The 27,213-nt window shown below is 33.6% G+C and overlaps 1 protein-coding gene across 1 annotated transcript in view; it reads left to right on the plus strand.

Moving 5' to 3' along the window:
* Positions 1-27,213, plus strand: part of EYA4 (EYA transcriptional coactivator and phosphatase 4) — a 264,833-nt gene that overhangs the window by 196,613 nt on the left and 41,007 nt on the right. The window contains exons 5-11 of the mRNA XM_019625105.1: positions 7,469-7,593; positions 9,173-9,241; positions 17,288-17,380; positions 21,657-21,723; positions 22,913-23,055; positions 23,198-23,341; positions 25,505-25,584. Of these exons, the coding sequence (XP_019480650.1) occupies positions 7,469-7,593; positions 9,173-9,241; positions 17,288-17,380; positions 21,657-21,723; positions 22,913-23,055; positions 23,198-23,341; positions 25,505-25,584 (721 nt within the window). The remainder of the gene's footprint in view (positions 1-7,468; positions 7,594-9,172; positions 9,242-17,287; positions 17,381-21,656; positions 21,724-22,912; positions 23,056-23,197; positions 23,342-25,504; positions 25,585-27,213) is intronic.

Genomic DNA, 27,213 nt, shown 5'->3' on the forward strand with positions numbered 1-27,213 from the left:
TCTTTCTTTCTTTCTTTCTTTCTTTCTTCTTTCTTTCCTGTTTTCCAATTAAGGGGAGCCTTTGGCAACTTAAACTGAGAAAAGCTTCTGTTTTTAAAAATTACAGATGTTTCTTGGGTGGGGAGACCATGTTTTATCTGAATAATTTGTTAAGTTATAGTGAAGAAAGGGCTGGAGTTGCAGGTCTCAAGTCAAGAGTCATAAGCCCTGGAACGGAAGGACGGTGCAAGTATCCAAAGAACAGTGTGTCCAGGGCTTTATTTGCTATTACTCCAGGACCTGAGGTCACCCTGGCAAATGGGTCCCTTGCACTGCAAGCATTCATGCTGGCCTCAGGGACAGGCATGAGGTCACTGGCAGATTGCAGGAACAGTTCCCTTCATCCATGGCCCACTTCACCAATCCTTTTCGTTAGGGGTCTTCTTCCTCCTATATTTTCTTTTCTCTGTGGCAGAACCCAGTTCTAACCAGGTCTGGTGACATGGGCTAGTGAGGGCCTCTCTGGAACTGTCTGTCCATCTACCAGTGACATAGACACTGTGCAGCAGAGAAGACCCACATCTCCCAACCCTACTGCCAGAGGAGAAACTGGCTCAGATCTGTGGCTATGACAAGGGCTTCTTGGATCCTAATCTGGAATGTGTTGGTTTAAGATGGCCTGGCATTGTTACCTGATGTTTTTAAAAGGCCAGTGCTTTTTCCAGAGACTGAGAACTGGTGCTCAGGAGTGACAGGCCTATGGCAATGGCCTTCATCTGATCTGAATCGACCAAGTCACTTTATTATCTTTTTTTTTTCCAAAATGGCTTTCTATACTCATACAGATCATCTTCCTCCCCCCGCCCACACACACACACCTACCTATCTCACTCATTTGGGAGATCTGACCCTGTACATACAGAATGAATAGTTCCACACACCCTCTTCTCAAAGAACTAAGCCTCGTCTGTCCCACTAGCCTATAAGCCCTTTGAAGATCCCTTATCCATTCCTAGAACACAGCAGATGCTCAGTGTAGAAATGTAAAGCTTCCTCTTTCTTGGATTTGAAGAGGATATTTCAGTTCATTAGAAATCAATTCCATCTGTGCTATAGAAGAAGCCCTAGACTACATTTGACTCCAAGTAACTCAAATCATTTTATCTACATTTTTCCCATTCCTATTCTATTATTTGTTCATTAGCAATCACTAAGTATCCTGCACAATTCTAAGTGTAGGGGAAAAAAAGAAAAACAATGAAGACAATAGAAAATAATCCTTGCCCTAACAGCACTTGCATTCTCATTATTCTAGTAGAAACTGATGTTGTCATTCCTACTTCTCAGCCAAGGAGAATGATTACATTACATAGAAAAGGAAGTTGTGAGCAAAGCAGATACCTGAACTTTTGCCCTTAAACTTATTCTGATGGTCACACCGAAAATTGGCTAATTAGATGGACGAAGAACATGGGACAAACGGGCATACATACTGTGCATATACCACCCAGTTTATACAGAGGAAAAACTGACATGAGAGTGACTGTTTTTTGAAAGTCCAGGATGCTTTTGCATTTTTTGAGTCAAGAAGAACTGATGGGCTCTCAGCTTGTAAATAAACAGGCCATGACCCATTACCAGGATTTGTGCAGAAGGAACCATGGTGTTCGAATTAGAGTATTCTGTAAATGCACAAGCGTAAATCTTGTTCTTCCTTGGCTTTGAAGATGATGTCTCAGTTTGTTAGAAATAAATTTCATCTGTGCTACAAAAGAATAGCAGAAAAGAACCAAAAAACGAATTGCCTGTCACCTGCAAGTCTTCCTTATTTTTTTTACTTTAATGAGATTTTGTGTTTATGAATAAGTTTATACTTTAAATTGTCCTGATAGATGTTAGTATTTGTACGGCCTGTTGCCATAAAGACGGCTCTAAGAGCATTGAAGTAGATATATTGGGAGGAAAAGAGAATCACCTTTAAATATTGTATTTGGCAGAGTAGATGTTTGTATTGACTTCAACAATTTTTGAAAATCATTCACAATGTTATATGGCAGGGATATACATTCCTGATTTGTGGTTTTACAGAGTGAAAGAATAAAAGTCACTTTTGAAAATGGGAAACATACAATGTGTGATAGAAAGATAGAATTTACGATGTGTGGGCTCTGGTATTAGATAGACAGGAGTTCTAATCCTCGTGCTGGTCTTTCTACTTACATGACCTTGGGCACGCTTTGTATCCTGTCTGAGACTCAATTTCTTCATCTTTAAATTATGGAAAATAATATACAATTCAATGTATTATTGTAAAGATTGATGGAGCAATCAATATGAAGCACCAAACATGGAATGTGTCATGTACTATGTGCTAGGGAACCCTGGTACCCATTAATCATTTTCTGCTGCTGAACTCGAAGATAAATTTTGTATTTGGTAATTTGTATAAACTAGACTCAAAAAGAATCTGAAGTTTCAGAATTAATTACAAAACATTCAAAAGGAAGTGCTGTATAGTTAGCTCTTAGCAATAATGGATGTCTGCTCTCCAAAGGCTCTTTTAATTGTGAGAAATATCAACGCTAAGCCAGAGTGAGACTGAATAGTCCAACGTCCACACTCCGGAACAACCACTGTTTTGAAATTTCAGTATTTGAACTGGAGAGGCACTGACTAAAGTGTTTAGGTATTTTGGGTTCATGTTTTTAATTAGTACTGGCAAGGCTCTTGTACCTAAAACTTTGGTAAAATTACTCATTATTTCTATTACTTTTATTACTTCTTTTTATAGATTTCTCAGAAATTTTTACATACCTATGTTATCGGTAAATTAAATTTTTTTCTTTCTTTCTAAACATTACCTCTTTTATTTACTTATTTTAGTCTTCTTGTACTGACAAAGATTGCTAGTAAAGTGTTGTGTTGAAGTGGGAAAAACAGATATCCTTGTCCTGGTTCTGATCTTAGGGAGAAATAGTCAGTATTTCATCATTTAATATGATGTAATCTGTAGATACTTCAAGAATGGTCTTTATCACGTAGGGGAACAATACTTATTTTTCTAGTTTGCTGAGAATTTGTGTTATGAATGGATGATTAACATTGTCAAATGCATTTTAAACCCATTGAAAAAACTATTCTGTTAATTATTAAATTGCAGTAATTGATTTTCAAATGTTAAATCAACTTTACATTCTTGAGATAAAGCATACTTGGTCATGATATATAAACCATCCTTTTTATAACTAGATTTCATATAATAATATTTTATTAGTATTTTTTCATCTATGTTCATGAGAAATATAGGTCCATAATTTTCTTTTCTTAATACTGTCTTTGGCAAGTTTTTGATCAGGATAATTCTGGTCTTGTACAATGGAGTGAAAAATGCCCCCTCCTATTTTTTTCTGAAAGAATTTATGAAAGATTGTTGTTATTTTTCCTTAAATGTTTGTTGGCATTCACTAATGAAACCATATGGTTGTGAAGATTTTTTTAAGTGTTTAATTATGAATTCAATTTTTTTAATTCAGATTTTCTATTTTCTATTAGGTCAGTTTTTATAAATTTTATCTTTCAAGAAATTCACTGATTTCATCTAAGTTATTGTATTATTTGGCATTAGGTTATTCATAATGTTTCCTTATTATCTTTTAAAATACCTTTAATATCTCTAATGATCACCTTCTAGATTTGTGAATTATCTTTATTGTTCATAGGTTTTCTATTCAATAATTTCTCCTCTTTATTGTTTCCTTTCTTCTACTTAATTTGGGTTTAATTTGCTTTTCTTTCATTGGTTTCTTAAGGTGGGAACTTAGAACACAGATTTTAACCCTTCTACTTTTCTAATATAACCATTTAAAGATAAACATTTCTCACTAACCACTGTTTTATTTGCATTTCACAAATTTTGATTTTTTTCTAAGTTATTTTTAGAGAAGTTTAAGGTTCACAACAAAATTGAGAGGAATGAACAGAGGTTTTTCATGTACCTCCTGCCCATCCCCCACATCACCCTCCCCCCCCCCACACACACACATGCATAGTCTCCCCCATTATCAGCATCACTCACATGAATGGCACATTTGTTACCAAGTATGAACCTACATTGAGACATCATAATATCCCAAAGTTCATAGTTTACCTTAGAGTTAATTAACTCTTGGTGGTATACATTCTGTGGGTTTGGACAAATTTATAATGACGTGTATCCGTCATTATAATACCAGAGTATTTTCACTGTCCTAAAAATTCTCTGTGCTTTGCTTATTCATCCTTCCTCCATCCTCAACCCTGGTGAGCACTGATCTTTTTATCTTTTCCTTAGTTTTACTTTTTTCAGAATGCCATATTGTTGTAGTCATATGGTTGGCTTCCAATTGGCTTCTTTCACTTACTGATATGCACTTAACTTTCCTCTATGCCTTTTCATGGCTTGACAGGCTATTTCTTTTTAATGCTGAATCATAGTCCATGTTCTGGATGTGCCAGAATTTATCCATTCAACTACTAAAGATCATCTTGGTTGCTTACAAGTTTGGGCAGTTATGAATAAAGCTTCTGTGAACATCTTTGCAGGTTTTTGTGTAGATATAAGTTTTCAGGTCCTTTGGGTAAATACCAAGGAGCATGATTGCTTGATAAGAGTATGTTTATTTTTATAAGAAGCTGCCAAACTTCCTTCCAAGGTGACTGTTCCATTTTGCATTCTCATCAGCAATGATGAAAGTTCCTGTTGCTCCATATCCTTGCCAGCATTTGATGTTGTCAGTGTTCCAGATTTTGGCCATTGCAATAGGCAGTGAAGTGGTATCTCATTGTTGTTTTAATTTGCATTTACCTGATCACATGTGATGTGGAGCATCTCAACATATCCTTATTTGCCATGTGCATATCCTCTTTAGTGAGGTGTCTGTAGAGGTCTTTGGCCTATGTTTTAAGTGGCTTGTTTGTTTTCTTATTGCTGAGTTTTAAGAATTCTTTGTATATTTTGGACAACAGTCCTTTGTCACATATATCTTTTGCAAATATGTTCTTCCAGTGTGTTTTTTTTCTTCTAATTCCCTTCACATTGTCTTTCTTAGAGTGGATATTTTTAATTTTAAAGAAATCCACCTTATCAATTATTTTTTTCATGGATCATATCTTGGATTTTGTACCTAAAAACCGAAAGTCATTTCCAAGGTCATCTAGGTTTTCTCCTATGTTATCTTCTAGGATTTTAATAACCTTTTGTTTGACATTTAGGTCTATGATAAATTTTGAAGTTGTTTTTTGTGATGGTTATAAGATTTATGTCTAGATATATTTTTGGCATGTGGATGTCCAGTATTTCCAGCACCATTTGTTGGAAAGAGTATCTTTGCCCCATTGTGTTTCTTTTGCTTCTTTGTCAAAGATCTGTGGACTATATCTAATTTTATGTGATGTCATTATTTTGCCCTAAATGTTTTCTACATTAACGTTTGACTTTTTTCTTTGACTCATAGGTTATTGAGAAGTGTGGTGTTTAATTTTCAAATATTAGGGATTATTTTTTGTATCTTATTAATATTGCTTTCTAATTTAATTCAGTGTGGTCAGGTATTACAGTCAAGATTTAATTTAAAATCTAATGATATTTAAGTCTTTTCATCTAGTTCTTTTGATAGATATTCATGTGCAATTGAAAATAATGTGTATTCAATATTTATTGGGTATTAGTGTACTGTAGCTGTAAATTATGTCAAGTTGGTGATAATATTGTATAAACCTTCTGTATTTTTTTAATTTATTTTTTGTCTACTTTTTCTATCGGTTACTATGATAAGTATGCTATAAAAGCTCCAACTATGATTATGAATTTGTCAGTTACTTTTTTTTAATTATGTTAGTTTTGCTTCATGTATTTTAAAACTCAGATAGTAGGTTCACAAACATTTAAGATTATGATGTCTTCCTGAAGAATTTATCTTTTTTTTTTCATTTTCCTATTTTACTCTTTATATCTGCTGATACTTTTCCTCTTGAGGCTTATTCTGTGTGATATTATTGTATTATAGTCCAAACATTTATCATATGTTTATTATTTGCATGTTACATCATTTCCCATCCTTTACCCTGAGCCTATTTGGACCTTATCACTGTTCAGGCTCTGACCAAGCAGATTCTGAGATGGAGATGATGCTAGGAGCTTATTGGGTTTTACTTTCAGCAGTAATAACCTTTGGGAGGATAAAGGAACCATGATTGGATGGAGAGACATTGCTCTTTAGTGAAATTGCAACAAAGGCCTAAGCTGATCCTATGAGGGGCTCTAGACTCAGGAGACCTTGATGGTAGGGAGAGTAGTCTCTATACCCCTTCACTGATTTGTCACTAGATGAGGGCTACCCCCAGAAAGGGTGTAATCTTTGGTAAAGTGACTTATTTAGTTGAGGGAAAGTCCTGGAAAGGAATTCAGTTGAGCACTGCCAGTTGGTAATGCTCCTTACAGCTATAGGAAAGAATTTTTCAGTCCAACAGCTGGGTATCTGGGCAGCACACCATAGTATCACAGTGTGCTTATATTTAAAATCCTTCTCTTATAGATCCCTAAAAGGCGGATCTTAGTTATTTAATCCAATATGACAATGACAATCTTGAGCTTTTCATTGGAGAGTTTAATCCATTGATATTTAGTATAATTATTGATATGTTGGGTTTGAGTGTTCTATCTTACTATGTGTTTTCTATTTTTCACATATGTGTTCTCTCTCTCTGTCTCTCTCTCTCTCTCTCTCTCTGTCCCTCTCTCTCTCTCTCTCTCCCTCCCTCCCTCCCTCCCTCTCTCCCTCCCTCTCCCCTTCCTTCCTTCCTTCCTTCCTTCCTTTTCTGTTCCTGGTTTTTTTGGGGTAAATCACATTCTAAAAAATGTTTCAATTATTCTGTTGACATTTTTATACTTGTTTGCATTCTTCTTATTAATATTTCATGTAGGTATTACTTGACATATCCTAAATTTAATTCTTATCCAAGCTTATTATAATGCCTTACATCAAATGAAAGAATCTTAAAGGAATATAATTGTTTGTGCTGTTGTCATTTATATTACTTCTGTACCATTTTATAAATTCCACAATACAATGGTGTTAAATTTTTTTTTTTATTCATTTGGCTGTCTTTCATGGATTAAGAGAAAAAAATGATCTTGTGTATTTACCTTTCTGTTGCTTTATATTTCTTCCTGTAGGTCTGAGTTTTTATCTGGTTATAATAACAAACAAATTATGAGGCTTATCTACTGTGGAAAGTTATTTATTTATTTGTTTATTTATTTATTTATTTATTTATTTATTTATTTATTTATTTTGAATGGGCTGGCATGTTCACCTAGATAACCAAAAAGTCTTAGATTAGCTATTGGTTTTAGTTCTTATTATTGTGAGGTCACATTGCTCAGTAGAATAGTATATGTAGTTTATTAAAAAATCACTGTGAAATTTCAACTTTTGCTCTGCTGCAACAGGTCTATGGAAATGCAGGACCTAGCAAGTCCTCACCCTCTTGTTGGAGGTGGTGATACTCCTGGTAGCTCCAAACTGGAGAAAGCTAATCTCAGCAGCACATCAGTCACCACAAATGGGACAGGAGGTAAGTGTACAACCTTGAAGACACCCAGAATCACATTTTAATATTTGCTGCAATTTCACATGTTAGGGATCTGCTAATAAATAAATATCTCATAAGCAATAATATAATCAGCATTATATACAAGGAATGTATAATATAGTTAATGGATTATTTGTTGTTCTGTTCATTTGCTTGAATTTTTTCTTCTTCTATAAAACTGGAAACATTCAGAAAGAATAGCCCTGAGCAACATTTTGAAGGCCTTTAGTGAGGCTTCCTTTTTTTATTTGCCCTTGTAAATATTCTAAAAAAATATGTAGAAAATGTAGCCAAAGGATAAGCACTGGATCTTTAAAAAAACAAGAAAGAAAGAAAGAAAGAAAGAAAGAAAGAAAGAAAGAAAGAAAGAAGGAAGGAAGGAAGGAAGGAAGGAAGGAAGGAAGGAAGGAAGGAAAGAAAGAAAGAAAGAAAGAAAGAAAGAAAGAAAGAAAGAAAGAAAGAAAGAAAGAAAGAAAGAAAGAAAAAGAAAAAAAATTATACTACTTTTTGGTTTTATTTTGTTATGAGAGAGAGAAAGCCTACTCCAACATTTTTCTTAAAAATGTTTTTCTCTTGAAAATAATTTTGGTAAATATCCGTATCTGCTGCAATTTTCTTTTCAAAGAGAATAACATCTAACATGTATTTAAAATAAGAATTGAGTATTTTTTCCAGATAGCTTCTCATTTGATTAGTCTTTAGTTATTGCACAGAATATGTTAACAATAACAGTTACTTCAAATATTCTGCCCTATTGCTTTTATAAAATGCATTCAACCTGTCAGAAAATATGATCTGATTTTTGCATCAGAATATAGAGACTATATGTGTATATATATATATATATATATACATATATATATGTATATATATATATATACACATGAATTTTAAATCATTCACAATCATTTTGAAGATTTGTAGAACTGGTGTTTTAGTTAATAAGTGAGAACTTATAAGAAATTTGTTTTAATTTAAAAACTATTCATCTTACTAGATATTAGCATTTGCCACATCATATTTTCTTTTAAATTTTCAATATATATTTATGAAATTGATACACCTCTTTCCATTTATTTTAGAATAACTGTGCAGTCTAAAACTTTCTTTGTAAAGTTGTGTGCATTGCAACTTGCCTGTATTTAATAATGTTTTACACCAAACCCTTTGTAGATTAACATTTTCCTTGTTTATAATGTTTATTTGTCTCTAAACATGCATATATAGTTTCAGCTGATTAATTATAGGATTGCAAATGTATAAGATTGTTCAGTGATGACTCCTGGTGTAAGAACATTAATATTTAGACCTTAGCTTGGTACAAATAAGATTTTTTTTAAAAAAACCCATGCACTCTGGAATCAGACCTGAGAATTCACTAATTATCATCTATTTATATTTAACTGAACTAAAACAGACCTGATGAACTAAAATGTAAAAGTCATACCATCCAGTTATAATTTTGGCAAAAAGGTCAGAAACCAGTACATGCATTGGAGACTATTCTTGTACACTGGGCAGGAATTCAGACAATGAACCCTTATACTGTTCCTGTTCTCAGGGGACAACATGACTGTTTTAAACACTGCAGACTGGTTGCTGAGTTGCAACACCCCCTCTTCCGCAACAAGTATGAGAGATGATGGTACACTGCATGTGTTTGGCTGTGTGGATTTGCCCTTCTGGTTTGCTTTCTGTTGCTATTTCTGTGTTTGCACCCTCTTTTCTGTGTTCAGTACTTGTAAAGAAAAAGGAGAAATGAACATGCCTTTTAGCTGTTTATTGATAGCAATTGGCTATGTTTTTTGTATCAACTAGTATTCTCATCTTAGAGTCTTTGAATCAGTAGTACTCTTTTCTTAGATTTTTCATAATTTTACAAAATTGTTTTTCTAACTACATACCAATTCATTAAGTGGTTAATTGGGCACAACAGTCATGTCACTCAGGACATTTGAAGTAAGTTGCACATACGAATACATACAAACTCAATTATCTTTATAACCTATAGATTTCCATAATTTAATTTCTTAACATGGGAAGACATGCTTGCTATTTTACAGACTGTGTTAAATATTCCAATTAAAGTCTTTAAAATAGCATTAACATTTAAAATCCCATCATTTAAAACATTATAAATGGTGAAAAGTAAATATTTAAAATTGTAAATTAATATTCTCTTTTTAAATGTTTTGAACTATATATATTGACTACATTCATATATATGTAAAAGTATAAACAAAGCTTTCCTAGTTAATATGCTATCAAAATTAAAAAATAAAAACAGAACCATGACACTATGGTGGAATCACCCAATTTTTAGGTTAAATAGGAGCTCATTGCCTACTGGAAATGTGCATTACAAGCAAGCAGTTAGACTAGGCACAGTTTGGCTGGACCTTTTGTATCTCAGGTTATATTAGAATATTGGGGGTGCCAAAAAAATGGATACACATTTTAAGAGATGTTATCTATGCTCAAGCAGCATTTCTCCGTAATCAGAAGATTCTGGATGCTGATGGTAACCACTCTGAGCACGTCTTGTAATTGCAGAAATCAAATGTGACATATTCATCTTTTGTTATCGGTATATATTGAGTATTACAATTTTAATACAATTTTTTCCTTTCTTAAAATGTGTATACATTTTTTGGCATCCTCTGTATATGACTAATGAATCAAGAAAACTTCATTATGCCTATTACTTTGTTTTTAGTTTTAGTTTCAATTTTTTTTTAATTCTACACTTAAAATACTTGTAAACTTTTTATACTTAAAAACATATTGCCAGAATTTAGTTCCTCTGAAGTCTAATTTAGGGGACTTTTTCTATAAAGAGACAGACAGTAAATATTTTAGGCTTTATAGGCCGTACCGCCTCTGTTTCTCCTGCTCAGCAATGCCATCATAGCTCAAACGCAGCCTTAGACAATACATACAGGAATTAGTGTGGTTAAGTTCCAGTAAAACTTTATTTATAGACCTTGCAAGGTAAATTTGTATAATTTTCATTTGTCACACATAGTTTAAATTTGACCACTTTTAAAAACATTTAAGATGTAAAAACACTACTATATCACTGACTGTTGTTTTGTTCTAAAGTAGAATTAATATACTTGAATGTTTAGTAATTTATATCTAATCTCAACCAGAAACATTGTGCAGAGTGTTAAGCATCAAGTTTTTCTGGTTCTTAGTGTTAATGTTAAGAGTCATGTGGCCATGTCAGAAGAACAAGGACTTACGTGTCAGGAGGACCCTGGATCTGAACCTTATCACTGCACTTACTAGCTGTGTCACCTTGGACAGGTTACTGAACCTCTCTGAGCTTCAATTTCTTTCTATAAAACAAGGTTAATAACACTTTCCTGACAAGGCTTTTTGTTTTAAATTAGGTAATGTATGTCAGTTGCTTGGTATTGAATATTAGTATATTTCCTTCTATAATCAATAATTTAATAATACTTAAGCAACAAAATTTTAAGGAAAATGAAAACATGCATTGCATTAAAAGGCTCTCCAATGTTTGGAGACTATGTGGCCACTGAAGGCAAACTTTTAGCAATAAAATGTTAGGTATACTTTTATTATTAATGATTTAGTTTTGGTGGCATATTGATATGACATTTTTAATGAATTTTAATGAGTTTTTTATGTCGGGTGTTTACTCGTATAATACAAGCTAAGCATTTGGTACATAATCTCTCCCTTTGATAGTAAACTATTTTATTTTTAGTTCTGGGTTTTATTGTTGGAATTGGATCACTTTATAAAATTATTATAATAAAAAAGGCAAAAGCAAAAACTAGTTTAGTGTCTTTTCAAGATCTTTCCATTAACTTTGAGATTTTCAAAAACATTATTTTAATTATACAGTTTTTACTAATATGAGTTCATAGTATCACCTTAATATCCTACCATACTACATTTATGTGGTTTAAATATGTGACATTATTTAATTTAAAATGTTTCATCACCTTAATGCTAATTATGTAATTACATTTGCAGATTTATACTGTAACCTAGATTTTCTTTTCAAAGTTTTGTCACTTGTAGAATTTTAAAAATGTAGGTCTATTAATCAAAATAGAATAAATGCAATTATACTTTAGCATACAGATAAGTGGTCAACAAACTTTTGCTGTAAAGGGTCAGATAGTAAATATTTGTGTTTTGGGGGCCATATGGTGTCTGTTTTAACTATTAAACTTTGCTACCATTGCACAAAAACAGCCATAAACAAAAGGACAAAACGTAAATGAATGAACTTGGCTGTTTTGTGTTCAGATAAAACTTGATCTATGACACTAAAACTTGAATTTTATAAAATTTTCACATGTCACAAAATAGTCTTCTTTTGACATTTTTCAACTATTTAAAAATGTAAAAGCCATTCAATTCTAAACTCAGGGACTATACAAAAAAACAGACTATGGAGCAGATTTGGCGCGTAGGATATAATTTGCCAACCCCTGGTATAGATAGATAGATGTATATTCATATATCTATATCTACATATCTATATATATAGTATATATATATGCTATATGTGAAGTACACATACTCCTTGTGTATGCATATTCATGCATGTAAATGCTTGCCAATCACATGACAAGTTACTTCCAGACTTAGGAAAGACTCCCGGTTGCTTAATGGAGTCAAGATTCATGATTAACTATACTTTATATACAAAAATACTTAGATCTATTGGGAGGGCTTAGGATAGCGTCTAAAACTGAATTTTCACTTTTTCAATTAAAATGTGTCAAGTTCCTATTATATGCCAGACTCTGTGCTAGGAAATGGGAACCCAATGACCTATAGAACATGATACTGGCCATCAAGAGACCAAAAGTCTAGCAGAGGGGAAGAGACAAGGAAATAATGAGCACCTAATGTGTTCAAGGTGGCGCTCTGTAGAGGGCGAGAAGATCTGATTCTACATGGAGATTAAGAAAATACTTCAAAGAAAGGGTTCGTGGAAACCAAAAATCAGACATTCTAATCAGGGCCATGGTGTTTTCTATATTTAAAATCTACATATCATAAAAAAGAATCTTCTAGAATCTTTACTATACAGACAGCTGACTCACATGCGATGGATTTGTTTCTGAATATTCTATGTTTGTGCAGTAAGCCATCTACTACTGTGGCTCCACACCTTTTAGATTTGCTTCTTGGAATGAGAGCCAAAGATTGCTTCATTAAATTATTTTTTTAATGAAATACTTTATAGATATTTAGGAATGAAAAACATTTGGTGCTCATAGATTTTTGAGACAAACATAAATCATAGGCTGAACCGATTATTACAACCAACCAGCAGGCAGTACTCCTTGCCCCCTGCAGTGTTATAAATTGTGTCCTTCCTGGTCTAACTCCTGAAATTCTTTGTAGAACCTCAGCTGTCAGTAGCTGCTATGTGTAATTTTGTGGTTCAGAAAGGAGTGTATTTGGAATCACATATATATAATCTTTTACGTAGACACTAGTTTAAATGCAGATTTCTGAAGATGAAATAGAAAATGTAAGTTACTTGGGCCGCTTTGTCTCCCAAGGATGAAGCCTGATATTTCAACATATGAACATGAATGTTGTTATGATAATAAAACAGGCTTTTTCCAAGATAAAAATACATTAATGTTGTACTTGAGCTCTAAAGATAATCTGGAAGGACAATATAAAATTTGCTTTGAAAATATGTTTATGAGGATATGGATGAAAGTTGGAATTTGAGGAGAGAAAATCAGTGATTTTGTAGCCATAGCTGATACCTGAAAATAATCACATACTATTTTGATTTAGTCTGTAGATTATTTTTAAAGGTAAAAAAAAATAAAATGCAATCATTTCAATATATTACAATTAATTTGACTCAAAAAAAACCACTATTTGTCTCTATTAAAACCATCTACATTGCAAATGGATAACGAGGTTGGGGGCAGACAATTAAAGTATTTCATGAAGTAATTCTGTACAAAGTGTAATGTATCATTTTTGCATTTCACTTTTATGGAAATGAACCCTTATTTTGAGTATGTAGAAGAGTAAAACTACAAACCTGGGACATTAAAATTTGATGCTGCTTTGAAATCAAAACATTTGTTTTGTGAGTTGAAAATATGATGCTTTTTTCCCATGGAAGATTATTGTTTCCATTTTATAGTATGTAATGATGTAAAACATTCCCCTGAAAATAAGTTAAAAGTTCTGTTTAACTTGTGTTAATTTAAGAAAAGTAAAATACAGTTAGAAAAAAGACTTTTGAATGTAACAATGAATATACACTGATAATCATTTGGAATGAGGGTTTTCATAAGCTTTAAAGAATAGTAACATGCATAAAACTGATTTTTTAAAAATTGCTGAACATTTTTCCAAAAGTGCCTTGCCACTAAAAAAGTATACAATATATCTAATTTAAAATACAGAAACAAAAGCAAGACAAAAGAAAATTGAATACATTTCAAATATATTTGGACTTTGGGTGAATTGAGCTTCAATTTTTCAAGTTTTATCTATAATTACTATAATGTTTACTTTATACTAGTTAACTGCTTTAGAAATATTAAGATACTTTTTAGTATTCTAACACCTTTTTAATAAATCAAGTAATTATATAAAGAATGCCCATGTTACTTTTCTACCTGACTTTTCTGTTCCAAGAAAACAAATTATTATTACTTAATACTACTTTCTTTCCTTATGAAATCAAACCAAAATAACTTTACTTGGAACTCAAGAAAGGTCTTTTGATGCTCACCTAAAGAGAAAATGATTGATTTTCTGTAGCAGCATAATGAATTTCCTCATTTTTTCTACTTTTGCCTGCATATGCGAAACAAACTCTCATTAATGTGTAGCTTTTTTCTCCAAACGTTAGCATCCATTTGTTGAACTATTACTTTAAAATCCATGCATTTTAGTACTCTGAACCCTTCTTGATATTTATGCTTCTCTTCATGTATTTTCTAGGAATGCCTTTCTCAGTAAAATGAATCTTCTTTGTCTGTCTCTGACTAAATGCAGACCTTTAAAATTTTAATGACAGATGTTTCCAGTATAATAAATACAACCACAAACTCTTTCTTTCCCTTTTCTTCTTTCTCCTTTTGAGCACCTGAAACTTTCAAATTGAGGAGATTTTAATCAACATCCCTACTACGTTTCTGAAATCAAATTTCAAACTTGGGATCCAAAGTAACAAAATGAATCCTCCTGCCTGGCTTCTAGACCAGCTTTGTTAGACACAGCTGTCATTCTGCTCTGTTGTCGCCAATTCTCAAGTGAAATATAGATTACTGTTAGTGTTAATAAATATATTTTGCAAGTATTGCTTATAGATTTAGACACATTTAAGTAGGAATTTAGCCACAATTAGAATTTGGAAGTTCTGAGCAACTTTTTCTCGTCTTAGTTTTGCTGAAGGTTTTGTCATAAATGTCAGAAGTAGATGGTGGACATTTCATCACAGGGACCCTTTAGACTCATCTAGATCACACCCTGGGTCACCTTTGTACAGATTAAAGGGATGCTTGATCAGTTCGTGCTGCCTGCGAGGTGCTATGGTTTAGAGTTTGGAACCTGAAACTACGCTGCCTTGTCTCACATCCTAGCTCTTACCAGCTCTGTGACTCTAGGCAAGTTATTCAACCTCTTTGTGCCTTAGTTTCCTCACCTGACAAATGGAGATGATAATATTATCACCCTCATATGATTGTCATTGGGAGTAAATGAGTTAATATCGATAAAGCACAGCAAAAGCAACTGGAATGTATTAAGTACTTAAGTATATGGTGTTATATGCTTTCAAACTTGCTACTTCTCGTTGTCTTTTAACATACGTCCTGAGGAAGAAATGCAAAGCATACTTCATTAGCCTATTTTTCAGTTTTCATTATTAACAAACGGTGCCTACTTACCCTGCCTAGAAAATAACCCCATTCTTATCACTCTCTGAGCCTATGTGAAGAGTCCCTGTAATGAACAGAAGGTATTCTCATACCTGAAGACATCCTTTTACGGTGCAGAGATCATGAATTTAGAGCTGAAGACCTGTGTTTGGATCTTAGCTATGTCATTTCCTGTGATGGAACTCATACAAGCTCCTCAGCCCACCCAAACTTAGTTTCCTCGTGTATAAAATGGATGTAGTGGTTCATATTGATCAGGGTTGTTTTAATGATTAGCTGAATTTAAATAGTCTAGCACATAGTAAGCTCTCAATAAAAAATTATGTAGTAGTAAATCATTTTGTAGTAGTAAATATAACTAGTGGTCTGCTATAACCATAATATAGGCCACTATATACATAGTACTACTGAAAAGTAGTAACCACAATTCATTATTTATCATTGTACAAATAATTAGACACTACTTCTTAGGTTATTGTTGCTATTGAAAAATAGGTCAACTTTAAATTTCCCTTTTGCTAGAAGAAGTAATCTAAGTTTCTTTACTTCTTCTTTCCAACCTTTACAGTTCTCTGAATCTTCTAGCAAATCTTCATGACATTAATGAATGATGGATACTAAATTAACCCCAGAGCTCACTGAGGGAGGGTCCAGTCGATTCTGTTCATGGGAAAAGAGCATAATCCTTACTGCATGTTTCTCCACCACTTAATTGCTTTTCTAACGGAGTAACCTTACTGACTTGCTTGGTTGGTGGGGAAGCTCTTAACCCACTATTCTACTGCAATATTTATTCATGGCTGGCTAGTCTTCAGCCTTCTTCTTTCCAGTTTTCTGCTTGCTTCTAAGTTATTTAATTGTATCATTCCAAGAAACATAAGAGGTGTTAAGTAGAAAATAACTTAGTTTGCTGCTTTGATGTATGTAGCAGAGCTTTGCCCACAACGGGAAAATATGGTGTGACAAAATGAGAAGAGGCCTTTCCACTGCCTGCCTCCCCCTATTCCTTGTATCTAATGACAATAATGTGTACCAGGCTACGTCATTGCCAAGTGGGGATTTTGTCAAAATAGACCACCTCAAAGTAGAAATACCATGTTGGAGAGTTTTCAAAAGATAGACTTATTGCTGTAAAAATTATCTCTTATCCTATGCATATCTCTAGAATTCATTAAAAATTGTTAATGCCATTAAAATAAAAAGCCTAACACCTTATGTATAGCTCTTTAGTCTTTTTTAAAAGCAGAAAAATATACTGAGTGCCTCATTTTTCACCCATCACATAAAATATACCCATGGTTTCTGTATTTGAATATGCCTTCATTTTACTCTTATGCAATCTTTTTTTTTAATATCATCTTTGGAAGAAGTAACATATAAACTAGTGTATCTCCTTGTTATGATTCAGATTAAATGTGCTGAAGACTGATTTCTGATCCTTTTTTTCTGCCTTTTGACTATAATATCAGAGTGTGCTTTAGGTGCGTTAAAAATGCAAATATGTGTACTGCTGTTTCAACGTTTTAAGGTTGACTGGCTTTAAAAGACAAATTCTCCAGAGAACCAGCTTAGCCAGAGGTTTCTTAGATTAAATTTTCTACAAATGCATGTCCATTTAGAAGCTAAATTAACAAAACTCTCTTCATCGACTTCTCAAGTTTTCTCGTGCATGCCCATGGTAGCTAGAAAAACCACTAGTAGAACAGTCAGTCTTTGATATCCATTTAGAAATAAAACTCACATGTACTTATTCTTCTACGTAGTGTCTCTCCTTGCAGTCAAAACAGAGCCTTTGAACAGCACTGAAACCACAACCACGACTGGAGATGGAGCGCTTGACACTTTTACTGGGTCAGGTAAAGCCTTAAGCTTGTGAGTTGTTACCTACACATTGGGATCTACACAATTCTCCTAGTGAACAAGCAGCATACACACCAAGTTAGAACGTGGGGTTTTATCAACTTAGCAATGGATTCACTTTTTTTTGAGAACTGATTGGCATAAAACTATGTATTTTTAGAAATTATATTTGGAATCGTTTTGCTGGATTTTCAGTTGACAGCAAAAGATTCCCCTGACTTTCTTATTAGAAATAAGCAGAGCTGGCTTCCTTCATAATTATTTTATACAGTTTTATTTTAATAATTAGGTTGTAATAGTTGACTTTATTCCTTCAACTCGCCTATTTAAATAACATAAAAACTATGTTCTCTCCAACATTTGAGATGTAAAGCTATCCATTTGATTCCTTCTAAATAACCTTGTTTCCTCTCTGGGTTTAAAAAAATCCTCCTGTGTAAGCAGCTGAGTGACAAGTATTAAAGGTTAATGGGTTGCAGGAGTGCACATGCTGGTTGCATTAGAACCCAGCCTCTGAGAGCACGACTTTTACTCAAATGCTTCAAAGAGAACAATAGCATGTCTTTAAACATCAATCCTTTCTAAATATAAATACCTGATAACTCCCAGGTGGGCACAAATGACTCGCATTCAATTGACTTAAAGATTTTTTTTAATGTTGCAATATTTTGTTTGGTTTATTATTTGGTTAAATGACTTTTTTTAACGTGAGGAGGAATGTGTATAGCAGAAAGATGAACATTCAAACTAGAAAAGTATTTGTGATAATTCAATCTTGGTTCTGTTACTCTATTTTACATTTATCCATGTTCTTACATACAAGGATTTTATGTGGGTGAGATTCATGTAAAAGAAGTTGAGGTATATTCTTGAGTATAATGTTTTTCTAGAATACGTTTGATATTTATAGATACAGGAGATCCCATTTCATTAGTTCACACTGATTAAGAACAGTCACCACGTATTCACATAAATATTAGTACTCCAAACAGAAAGAAATAATAATTCATACACTCTGAATAGAGACTCATACATGCTAATTTATATCTTTTCCTGCAATTCACTTGCCTCCCAAGAGATAAATAGGTACCAATTAACTCTAGCATTCTTTATTATTCACCATAACCCTTGTAAACTTCCTGCAAAGTAAATGGATATGAACATATTTTTAAGGAAAGGAATGGAATTATTAACTAATTGCTGACATACTCAAGTAGTATACCACAAGTTGATTGAAAGCTTAATGACAAAATTGTCAAGCGTTAGCTCCAGAAGGAATTCCAGAGATCTCTGATCCATTTTACAGACAAGAATATTGAGGTACTGAGAAGGTAAAGCAGTCAAGGTCATACAGTCAAGGCTTCATAGGTGGTCACTGGTATAAATAGTCTAAAACAGTGTCCTGACCAGTCCAGGAGTCTTTTTCAGTGATATGCTATTGGAAAATATAAAGATGGAAAAAGAAATAGTTGTGAATAATCATCCTATCTGAAATTCACTCATATTTTCTGTACAAATAGTTTCCCAGTTTTCTGTTAAGACTTAACGAGAGCTGCACTATTCAATAAAGTAGCCACTAATAGCCACATATGTGGCTATTTAAGTCTAAATTATTAAAATTTGGTACAAGTGAAAAAATAAAGTATCTAGTCACATTTCAAGTGCTTAATAGCTGCATGTGGGTTTTCTTAGAGACTTCCATTGGACAAATCAGGTATAGAACTTTTCCAACACCATGGACCAAGTTCTTTGGGGCAGCAATGATCTAGGACAGCGGTTCTCAACAACAGCACTATTAAAAAATTGGCCAATTTTTTATTGTGGGGTAGCTGTCTTCTGCACTGTGAGATGTTTAGCAACTTCCCTATCATCTATCCCAGGATGAGAGTAGCACCCTCCAGCTATGACAACCAAAAATATCCCCTGGAGCAAAATTCCTACTCCCTCTCCCACCTCCCACCTCACTGAAAGTCACTGATATAAGGGTCACAATAATAAAAGCAAAACAATACAATTGCTTGATATGACCTTCTCTGAGAGTCTGATAATATTCTTTAAAAATTTGTTTTAGTAAATTATCAAGACATTTTGAAGACAAGCAGATTTGCTTACTTTCGTATACAGGAATGATGGAGTATAATGAGTTGAATGCTTTGGGTAATGTCTCTTGATTAGTTAAATAACAATGGATAATAAAAGGAAGTCTCCCATTGTTTTCCGGTAGTCATAATGAAGCTTAGCCTGTGTAGGAACCATCTTTACTTTGATCAGCAGATTTTATAATCTCAACTCATTTTAGTCAAATATTGTTGTTGTTTTCAGTTATGTGCAGATTTATGTTAGAATAAAATGTATACATTTTAATTAAGCACAAACTCCTCAAGTTTTATGTGAACATGCTAATTTTCTGAACCAAAGGTTTTATATTCTAATTAGAAAATGAACATATAGACATTAATATGAAATTTTAAAGGTTGAGCCTTTATACTTTTATAGGTACATTATTCTGATGTCTAAATTATCGGCTTTTTTTTCTGAAATAATTTTGCTCTTTGGCTTATTTATTTAACAAAAGCTGCTATAGTGAATGTTTCTTTTTCATTATTTGAAGTCTCTTTGGGGAAACCTTGTGTTTTACAATCTTGAGAATATCTGATTAGTATAATCAAAGTCTTGAGTGTGTCAAAGTGAAATTTTATAGAGACAAAAAACATGGAATTAAGCCTCATTTAACTATATTTCTGGTAAACAGAGTATTCACTATTGTGAAAGAATGAATCAGACTGAATTTCCTGTGGAATAACACTATTGCTCTTATATAAAGTACATTCAGTTCCCATGGTATGATAGAAAAAGCCTGTTCTCATTGAGTGGATTTGAAAGTCTCAAACATTCTTTAAGTTTTTAATACATAAGTAGAAAATCAATGCTTCATTGATCAATGTATTTTCAAATATATATTGCAAGTTAACTTAAATTTTGGTTGCTGCAAATATTTAGTACAAAATGACTCTAGTCATATTCAATGATTTTCAAAATTGATTCATAATATTCTTGAAAATATTCTTTCTGAAAACTGTAATATAATTTCCGTATTCAAAGCTTACAGGCCAAATAGCATTTTAAATACGTTAAATTATACATGTTTATGAAGCAATAGATCACAAGGGTATGTGATAGCATTTTGATATAGAAGAATCCTGTGTTTTATAAAATACTTAGCAACCTAACCCTATTTGTCACTTTTATAATTCTAAAAGTTTAGCTCCAAAATTATTATGAACAACTTAGCGAGGACATAGTACTTTGAAGTAATGACTGTGATTGATTAAACTAAACTAATTCCAGTGCTGCGTTGTGTACTACTTTAATCTTTTTGAAAAGTGAATGAACAGCAGATGGCCTAATAAAGACACTCTGTGTGCTTGCCTAGTATGGATTGGCTCTGAGGGGACTGCCTCAACACTTTAGAGTCCATATATTTGCAATACATCTGTCTTAGTCAATGCAGATGGTTAACGGAAGGAGAAACTTCCCAACTTTTGGATATATTCCAGTTTGGGGCTGCATGTATGGGTGATGTATTAGTAGGACCCGATTTTCACCTTCATGTTCTCCTCAAAAAAGCACTCTCTCATAGTTTAGAATATATTTGTAAATAGGACTGCTGCTGCATTTTGCAATTGTGTTTTTATTAGCATGTCACACCATTACCCATGCTTTTTATGTGTATATTCCAATTATTGCTAGAATATTTTGGACTCAGCATTTTTTAATGACCCATCTGATTGGTAAAAAGAAAAATAAATGGAAAATGATGGCATTTGACAATTTGAAAATGAAGGTTGAATGTCGTGTTTTTCTTAATTTTTATGTATTTCTATTAGAATAAACATGAAGAGCACTATATTGCAATCATATTTGGAATTTTAAACATAAGTTTTGCAAGTTAAAAAATTACTTTTATATCATGAAAGCTGAATTACCTATAATCAAAGATATTTATTCATAACATATTAATACATAAGAGCATGCTACTGATTTGAGAAAATAGATGAATGATGGAGGGAAATGATTTTTAAGAAGAATCCATTTCATGCTCTTAAAACAAACTAGAAGCAGTTAGAAGAAAATGTTTAGGCATCTGTTTCTTTTTAGAAAATTTTTAAAAACATATCTTTAACATGGTAATTTCTTCAAATTGGTTTTGTATACTCTAATGAAATATATTTATGAAGCAACCTTTTTGCACTGTTTTTTTGTGTCTTACAGTAATAACAAGTAGTGGCTACAGCCCCAGATCAGCACATCAATATTCCCCACAGCTCTATCCTTCCAAGTAAGTGGTCAATAAATTCTTTCAGAGTTGTTAGAATAATTTTCCAGGGTGATCTTTATTAATCTGTATTCACATAATATAACAACTTTAAATTGGGATGCATTTATGTATAAATGTATTTTAGATACTTGGATAGATTAGTTGGATCGATAGATACATATCCTGTACAAATCTAGAAATAGAGGTATACTCACTTTTGTCTGGACAATTCCCTTAATTCTGGACATTAGAGGAAAGCATCCAGCTCAAACCAGAATACGCTGACTTTTTCATGAAAATTCAAAAATGCCAAATAATTTAAAGAAAATGTAAATAGATTACATTATGTTCAAATATCAACACTTTATAATATGTTCCATCATTATAGTATTTTTATTAGATTTCAAGTCCTAATAAATATATTTTTGAAGAATATGATCTACTGTTTTTATAACTAATGCAAACTTATTGAGGACAGGGGTAGAAATATCAAGTGTAAGCGTATTGGGTGAATATCTAAATTTGGTTGCAATCAGCCAGATGTGTCAAGAGTTTGGAGTCCAGATTCATACACATTTAAATGTTATTTTCTGCAGCAACTAAAGTGTTCTTCTTAAGGATAGTCTTGGAATTGGATGTCCGTTTGGGAACATCCTATAAAATGTAGCATGATGCAGGGAATGGCATTCCATATCTTTTCAGGAAGCTGCCTACTTTTTGTTGTTGTTGTTTTATTTAAGGTTTTTAGTTCTTGGTAGAGAATTCTTGGTAGGGCTTTTAATGACTTTTGTAGTCATTGCATAGCATGAGGTCACTCACAGCGACTGGACATATGCTTACAAGCATATTAATTTAATGGCCTGTGCTCCATTTTCCTCATTTCCATATTAATTAGAATACTATTTTTGATGTAAACAAGAATTACAGACCTGGAAAAGACTTTAGATATGACTTCCAAAGTTTCTCATTTTACCAGTGAGCTGTAGAGACTTAAGGAGTTTAAATTATTTGTCCAAGATCACTAGACTGGTGTGTAGCAGAGCCTGGGCTCCTGCCGTTCAGACTCTTGACCTGTCCTATATTGTTAAAGTTACATTGTGGATAAAGAAGAGGATACTTCCTGGCTATTATAAGGTTTCACTGAATCTAGGCTGTCTGAATTAATATGCAGTCTTTGTTGCCACAGTAATGCTATTTTTCTGATATTTAGGCCCTATCCACACATTCTTTCTACACCAGCAGCTCAAACAATGTCTGCCTATGCAGGCCAGACTCAGTATTCGGGAATGCAGCAGCCAGCTGTCTACACAGCCTACTCACAGACAGGACAGCCCTACAGCCTGCCCACCTACGGTATTTCATGGCTTCTCTCTTCTCCTTTTTTGGTTATAAGCAGATAATCCTGCTAGCTAGTAGTTGTGTATTCTAAGTTTTGCAACTCAGAATTAAGATCGTTTAGTAATTAAATGGTTTTGCACATGCATTTTCCAAATAGATTTGGGTGTGATGTTGCCAGGCATCAAGACAGAGAGTGGACTTCCACAAACTCAGTCCCCCTTGCAAAGTGGGTGCCTCAGTTACAGCCCAGGATTCTCCACCCCACAGCCGGGCCAGACACCTTATTCTTACCAGATGCCAGGTAAGTAGCCACACAGGAAACACATTATATGAGAACAGATTCTTTGAATGAGACGCCTTGGCTTCAGACTAGGAATATACAGTCATAAAGAGGGTTTTCAACATTACCTCTGCTCACAGAATTTTATCAGAAAAGACAAAATAACCAGAAAGAAACAGGATGGAAAGAGTTGAATAGACCTCAAGAAACATGACCCATACCAAATTTAAAGACTTAAGTTTAAGTTGCATAAAATTGGCAGGAAACTTGGTCCCAGCAAAGCAACTCCAAGCCAGTCACCATGGCAGCAGTCACATTTGGCATCTACTTAAGTGATTTCAAAGATTCAGACAACAACCAGGATTTTCTTATTAGTATTCCTTAAGTACACAATGCTGTTGGATTCTATTTAAAATTGAATTAGCACTTTTCTAAGTCCAGTTTATCATTGAATGATTGAGGAGTTTTTTGCTCATTCCTAAAATACCTCTCCCCTATTGATACTACATTTCTTAATAGGAATATTTCTATCGTTCGTACCACCCCCAGAATCCCCCATAGATGATCATTTAAAAAAATTTTTTTCCTCTTGTTTTTGACTCCAATTAATCACTGTGTAGTAGTTGCGGAAAAAAATTAGTGACCTGGTAAAAAACATTAAAACCTTGTTCCTATCTGGCATTTTGTCCATAACGTTAGTCATAAATTTGGGGTTATAGTAACATATTTGAACCGACTAGTATTGACATTTGAATCAATTGAGTAAAATGAAATAATGAGTTTGACCTTTTTAGCTGAAATGGCAGGTTCTCTTTTGACCTAGAATGTAGGTGAAAACACGTTGCCATACATGCTACAGCCATAATGAGCCACACAGCTTCAGTCAGCAGTGTGCAAGACTATACAGACATTTTCATGTATTCCCCCAACACTCTCATATGGGATATTTCAAGTCAGGTCAATTTGGATTGATGACATAATTCTATTTCTATTCAAAACCTGTTGATAAGATAATCAGCTGCCTCAATAGTCTTTCATTTTACTCCTTAACAAGTACGTTCCAGAAGAATGTATTTTTAAAAAATAATCTGCAAAAATTATAGTTCACTTGTTTTTGCCCTAATCTTAAAAAATTGCTGGATAGGGCCGGCCGAGTGGCGCGATGGTTAAGAACTGGCTTGGGACGCCAGAGGGCCCCGGTTCGGATCCCACATATGAGGGCCAGTGACACTGCCCTCTACAGCTAAGATGCTGAACAACAGCTCAACCTGGAGCTGGGCTGCCCTGAGTCGCCGGTGACGGCGTAGGCTGCAGTCCCTGTGGCAGTGGGTTGCCATGGGCTACCGTGTGTGGCCAGCAGCCAGCGTGAGCGGCCAGCAGCTGCAGTGAGCGGCCGTCCAGAAGCCGGCGACTGATGTGCCTCCCCTGGGAAGAGCGCAATGATGGTGCCAACTTGGGCCAGTGAAGCAACATCCTCCACAACTGGATTGAAGAACAAAACGACAGCAACTTGTCTGTTCCCCTTCCCCCAATTCCCCAATAAAAAAAAAAAATCTTAAAAAAAAATTGCCAAATAAATTTCTGGCCATATAGTAAATTTTAGAAGGCCTTCAAACTTTAAATTAGTACAGTATAAACCATATTGAGTCTGTACCCTAGTTCCTAGCTCTCTTTTTATCCTAAGGAAAGGACAGAGGACTGTGAGGACAGGAGGCAGTAAGCATCATCTCTAAATGGGTTCTGTGTGTTTTTTTCTTAAGCTAACCCTGTCCAAATATTTAACTCAGGTAATTGCTGTATGCAAATACAGTTGATATGGCCATTTGAAAATTCCAGTAGTCTGGAAGTAGTCTCACTCTACATATTTTATTCTTCAAGTGCTTCTGCAGTTCTAGACACTTAACCCTAAAGGTTAGCTGCAGTTCTTATTAATACTCTTCTCACATGCTCCTGTTTAGTTCAACAGACTTCTACAGGAAAAATGTTACTTGTTGGTATAGGAGGGCTAGAGTGATATCTATAAATGATATAGATTTATATTTTCCTTATAAATCTCTCAACTTCAAATTTCACTATCTTAAGAACACAATTAAAAATATATCGCTTCCACTAAATACTGCAAAGTAAAATATTTGTATTCACTTACAAGAATACTTTTAAAAAGCAATTTTTTTTTACCTCTAGGTTCTAGTTTTACACCGTCATCTACTATTTATGCAAATAATTCAGTGTCCAATTCAACAAATTTCAGCGGTTCACAACAGGTATAGTACTTTTTTATGTTTATGCTTTTCATACCTATTTCAGATTTTTGAAGAATAGTTTCAGGTTGCCATATAAGTGCATATTCTCCCAGAATAAGGTTTCTTAAATTTAAAGTTAAGATGGCACATCAGGGTAATAAAAATTAGCTATCTGGAATTTGGGGGATATGTGTAATTCTGGATATTTTAGCTTTTCTGTTTTCTAAAGGTTTGCCTTTTAAACATTTAAGCTGTAATTCTTTTAACCATTTGGCATGGGATTACAAAATCGATTGCATACTTTCCTATTATCTTAACCCTCCGTCGGCGCAACAACTGAGCTCACAGATTCGTTGCACAAAAAGATGCCACTAAGAAATATGTCTTGACTGCACTAAGTCACAAACATGACTGGCGATAGTTTACGGTATGGGGGGAAGATATGGAAGTGATGAGCGATAAAGTTAACTGTTAGGTATTTGAAAATGTGTGTGCAATAAATCTGTGAGATCAGTCGTGCCCGACAGAGGGTTAAACATAATTTAGTTTAAGACTAAGCATAATTTTGTTTTTCTTGATAAAAGAGTTTCATTATGAAAATTAATGAATAGATTAAACTGTAATCAATAATTGGATTGTGCTGTAGACTATGAGACATTTTTAGTCCAAAATATAATTTGCTATTAAACAAAATGCCTCTTAGACTACTGTTGGCTTTTGATTATCTTTTCTTAGTTTTATAAATGTTGATTCCTATTTGCCTGAATACTGTAGTTTTTTGCTTTTGTCATAGTGCTTGCCTCTAGAAGTCCTTTTAGTCTTCCTCCTAATTATATTTTCTTAATATTTTTGTGAGTTTTAAAATCTAGCTTGTTAGAATTACATGTGGAGCAAGAGCGATTGTCCCTAAATAAGCAGATCAGCTAAAAGTGAGAAGCGTTTCCTATATATACTGACACTACAGGATCTTTTGTGCTTATTTCCTAATTCTCAATAATGTTCAGAGGAGTTGAGATGGACGGATTGTTGATTTCCTGCATAGGCAATACTTTATTTTACTTTAATATAATCAGTGGGCTTTTATGTATCTAAACTGTAAACTATTGCACAAGTGCGCAATCTTTGGATTTACTGAAGATTTTATTAATGGCCTTCTTTTACTTTTCATTAACAGAACAAAAGGTAAAAATGAAATTTTGATTATTAAATAATGTAGAATTATCAGGTTTTGTAAGATTAAACTTCAGACTTTGGCATTAGTTAGAAAAATTGTTTCTTAAAACAGTAAAATTGGAGCCAGTATGCATCTTGTATATTTTTAAAATTGAGAATTTTTGAAAATCCAGAGAGCTTAATTTTACTCTTATTGACACAGTAAACATTTATTGAGCACTAACTATTTATTAGATTTTTGACTAGGTACTGGTAATTCAAAAATAGTAAGTCATTGTTCTCTACTCTCTGGAAGGACATAATCCTAAAGAAACAGGCATGAAAATAATACGGACAGAGGATGGGACATAATGAAATAATAATAGAAATATACACTCGGCAGAGTGGTAGTGTAAGAGAGAAGAGACAGTAAACCAGTAAACACATAAGTAAACATAGAATGAGAAAACATGAGGGAAGAGAACAGAGTCCTATTAA

The sequence above is a fragment of the Hipposideros armiger genome, unplaced genomic scaffold, assembly GCF_001890085.2.
Source record: "Hipposideros armiger isolate ML-2016 unplaced genomic scaffold, ASM189008v1 scaffold_614, whole genome shotgun sequence".
Classification (NCBI taxonomy): domain Eukaryota; kingdom Metazoa; phylum Chordata; class Mammalia; order Chiroptera; family Hipposideridae; genus Hipposideros; species Hipposideros armiger.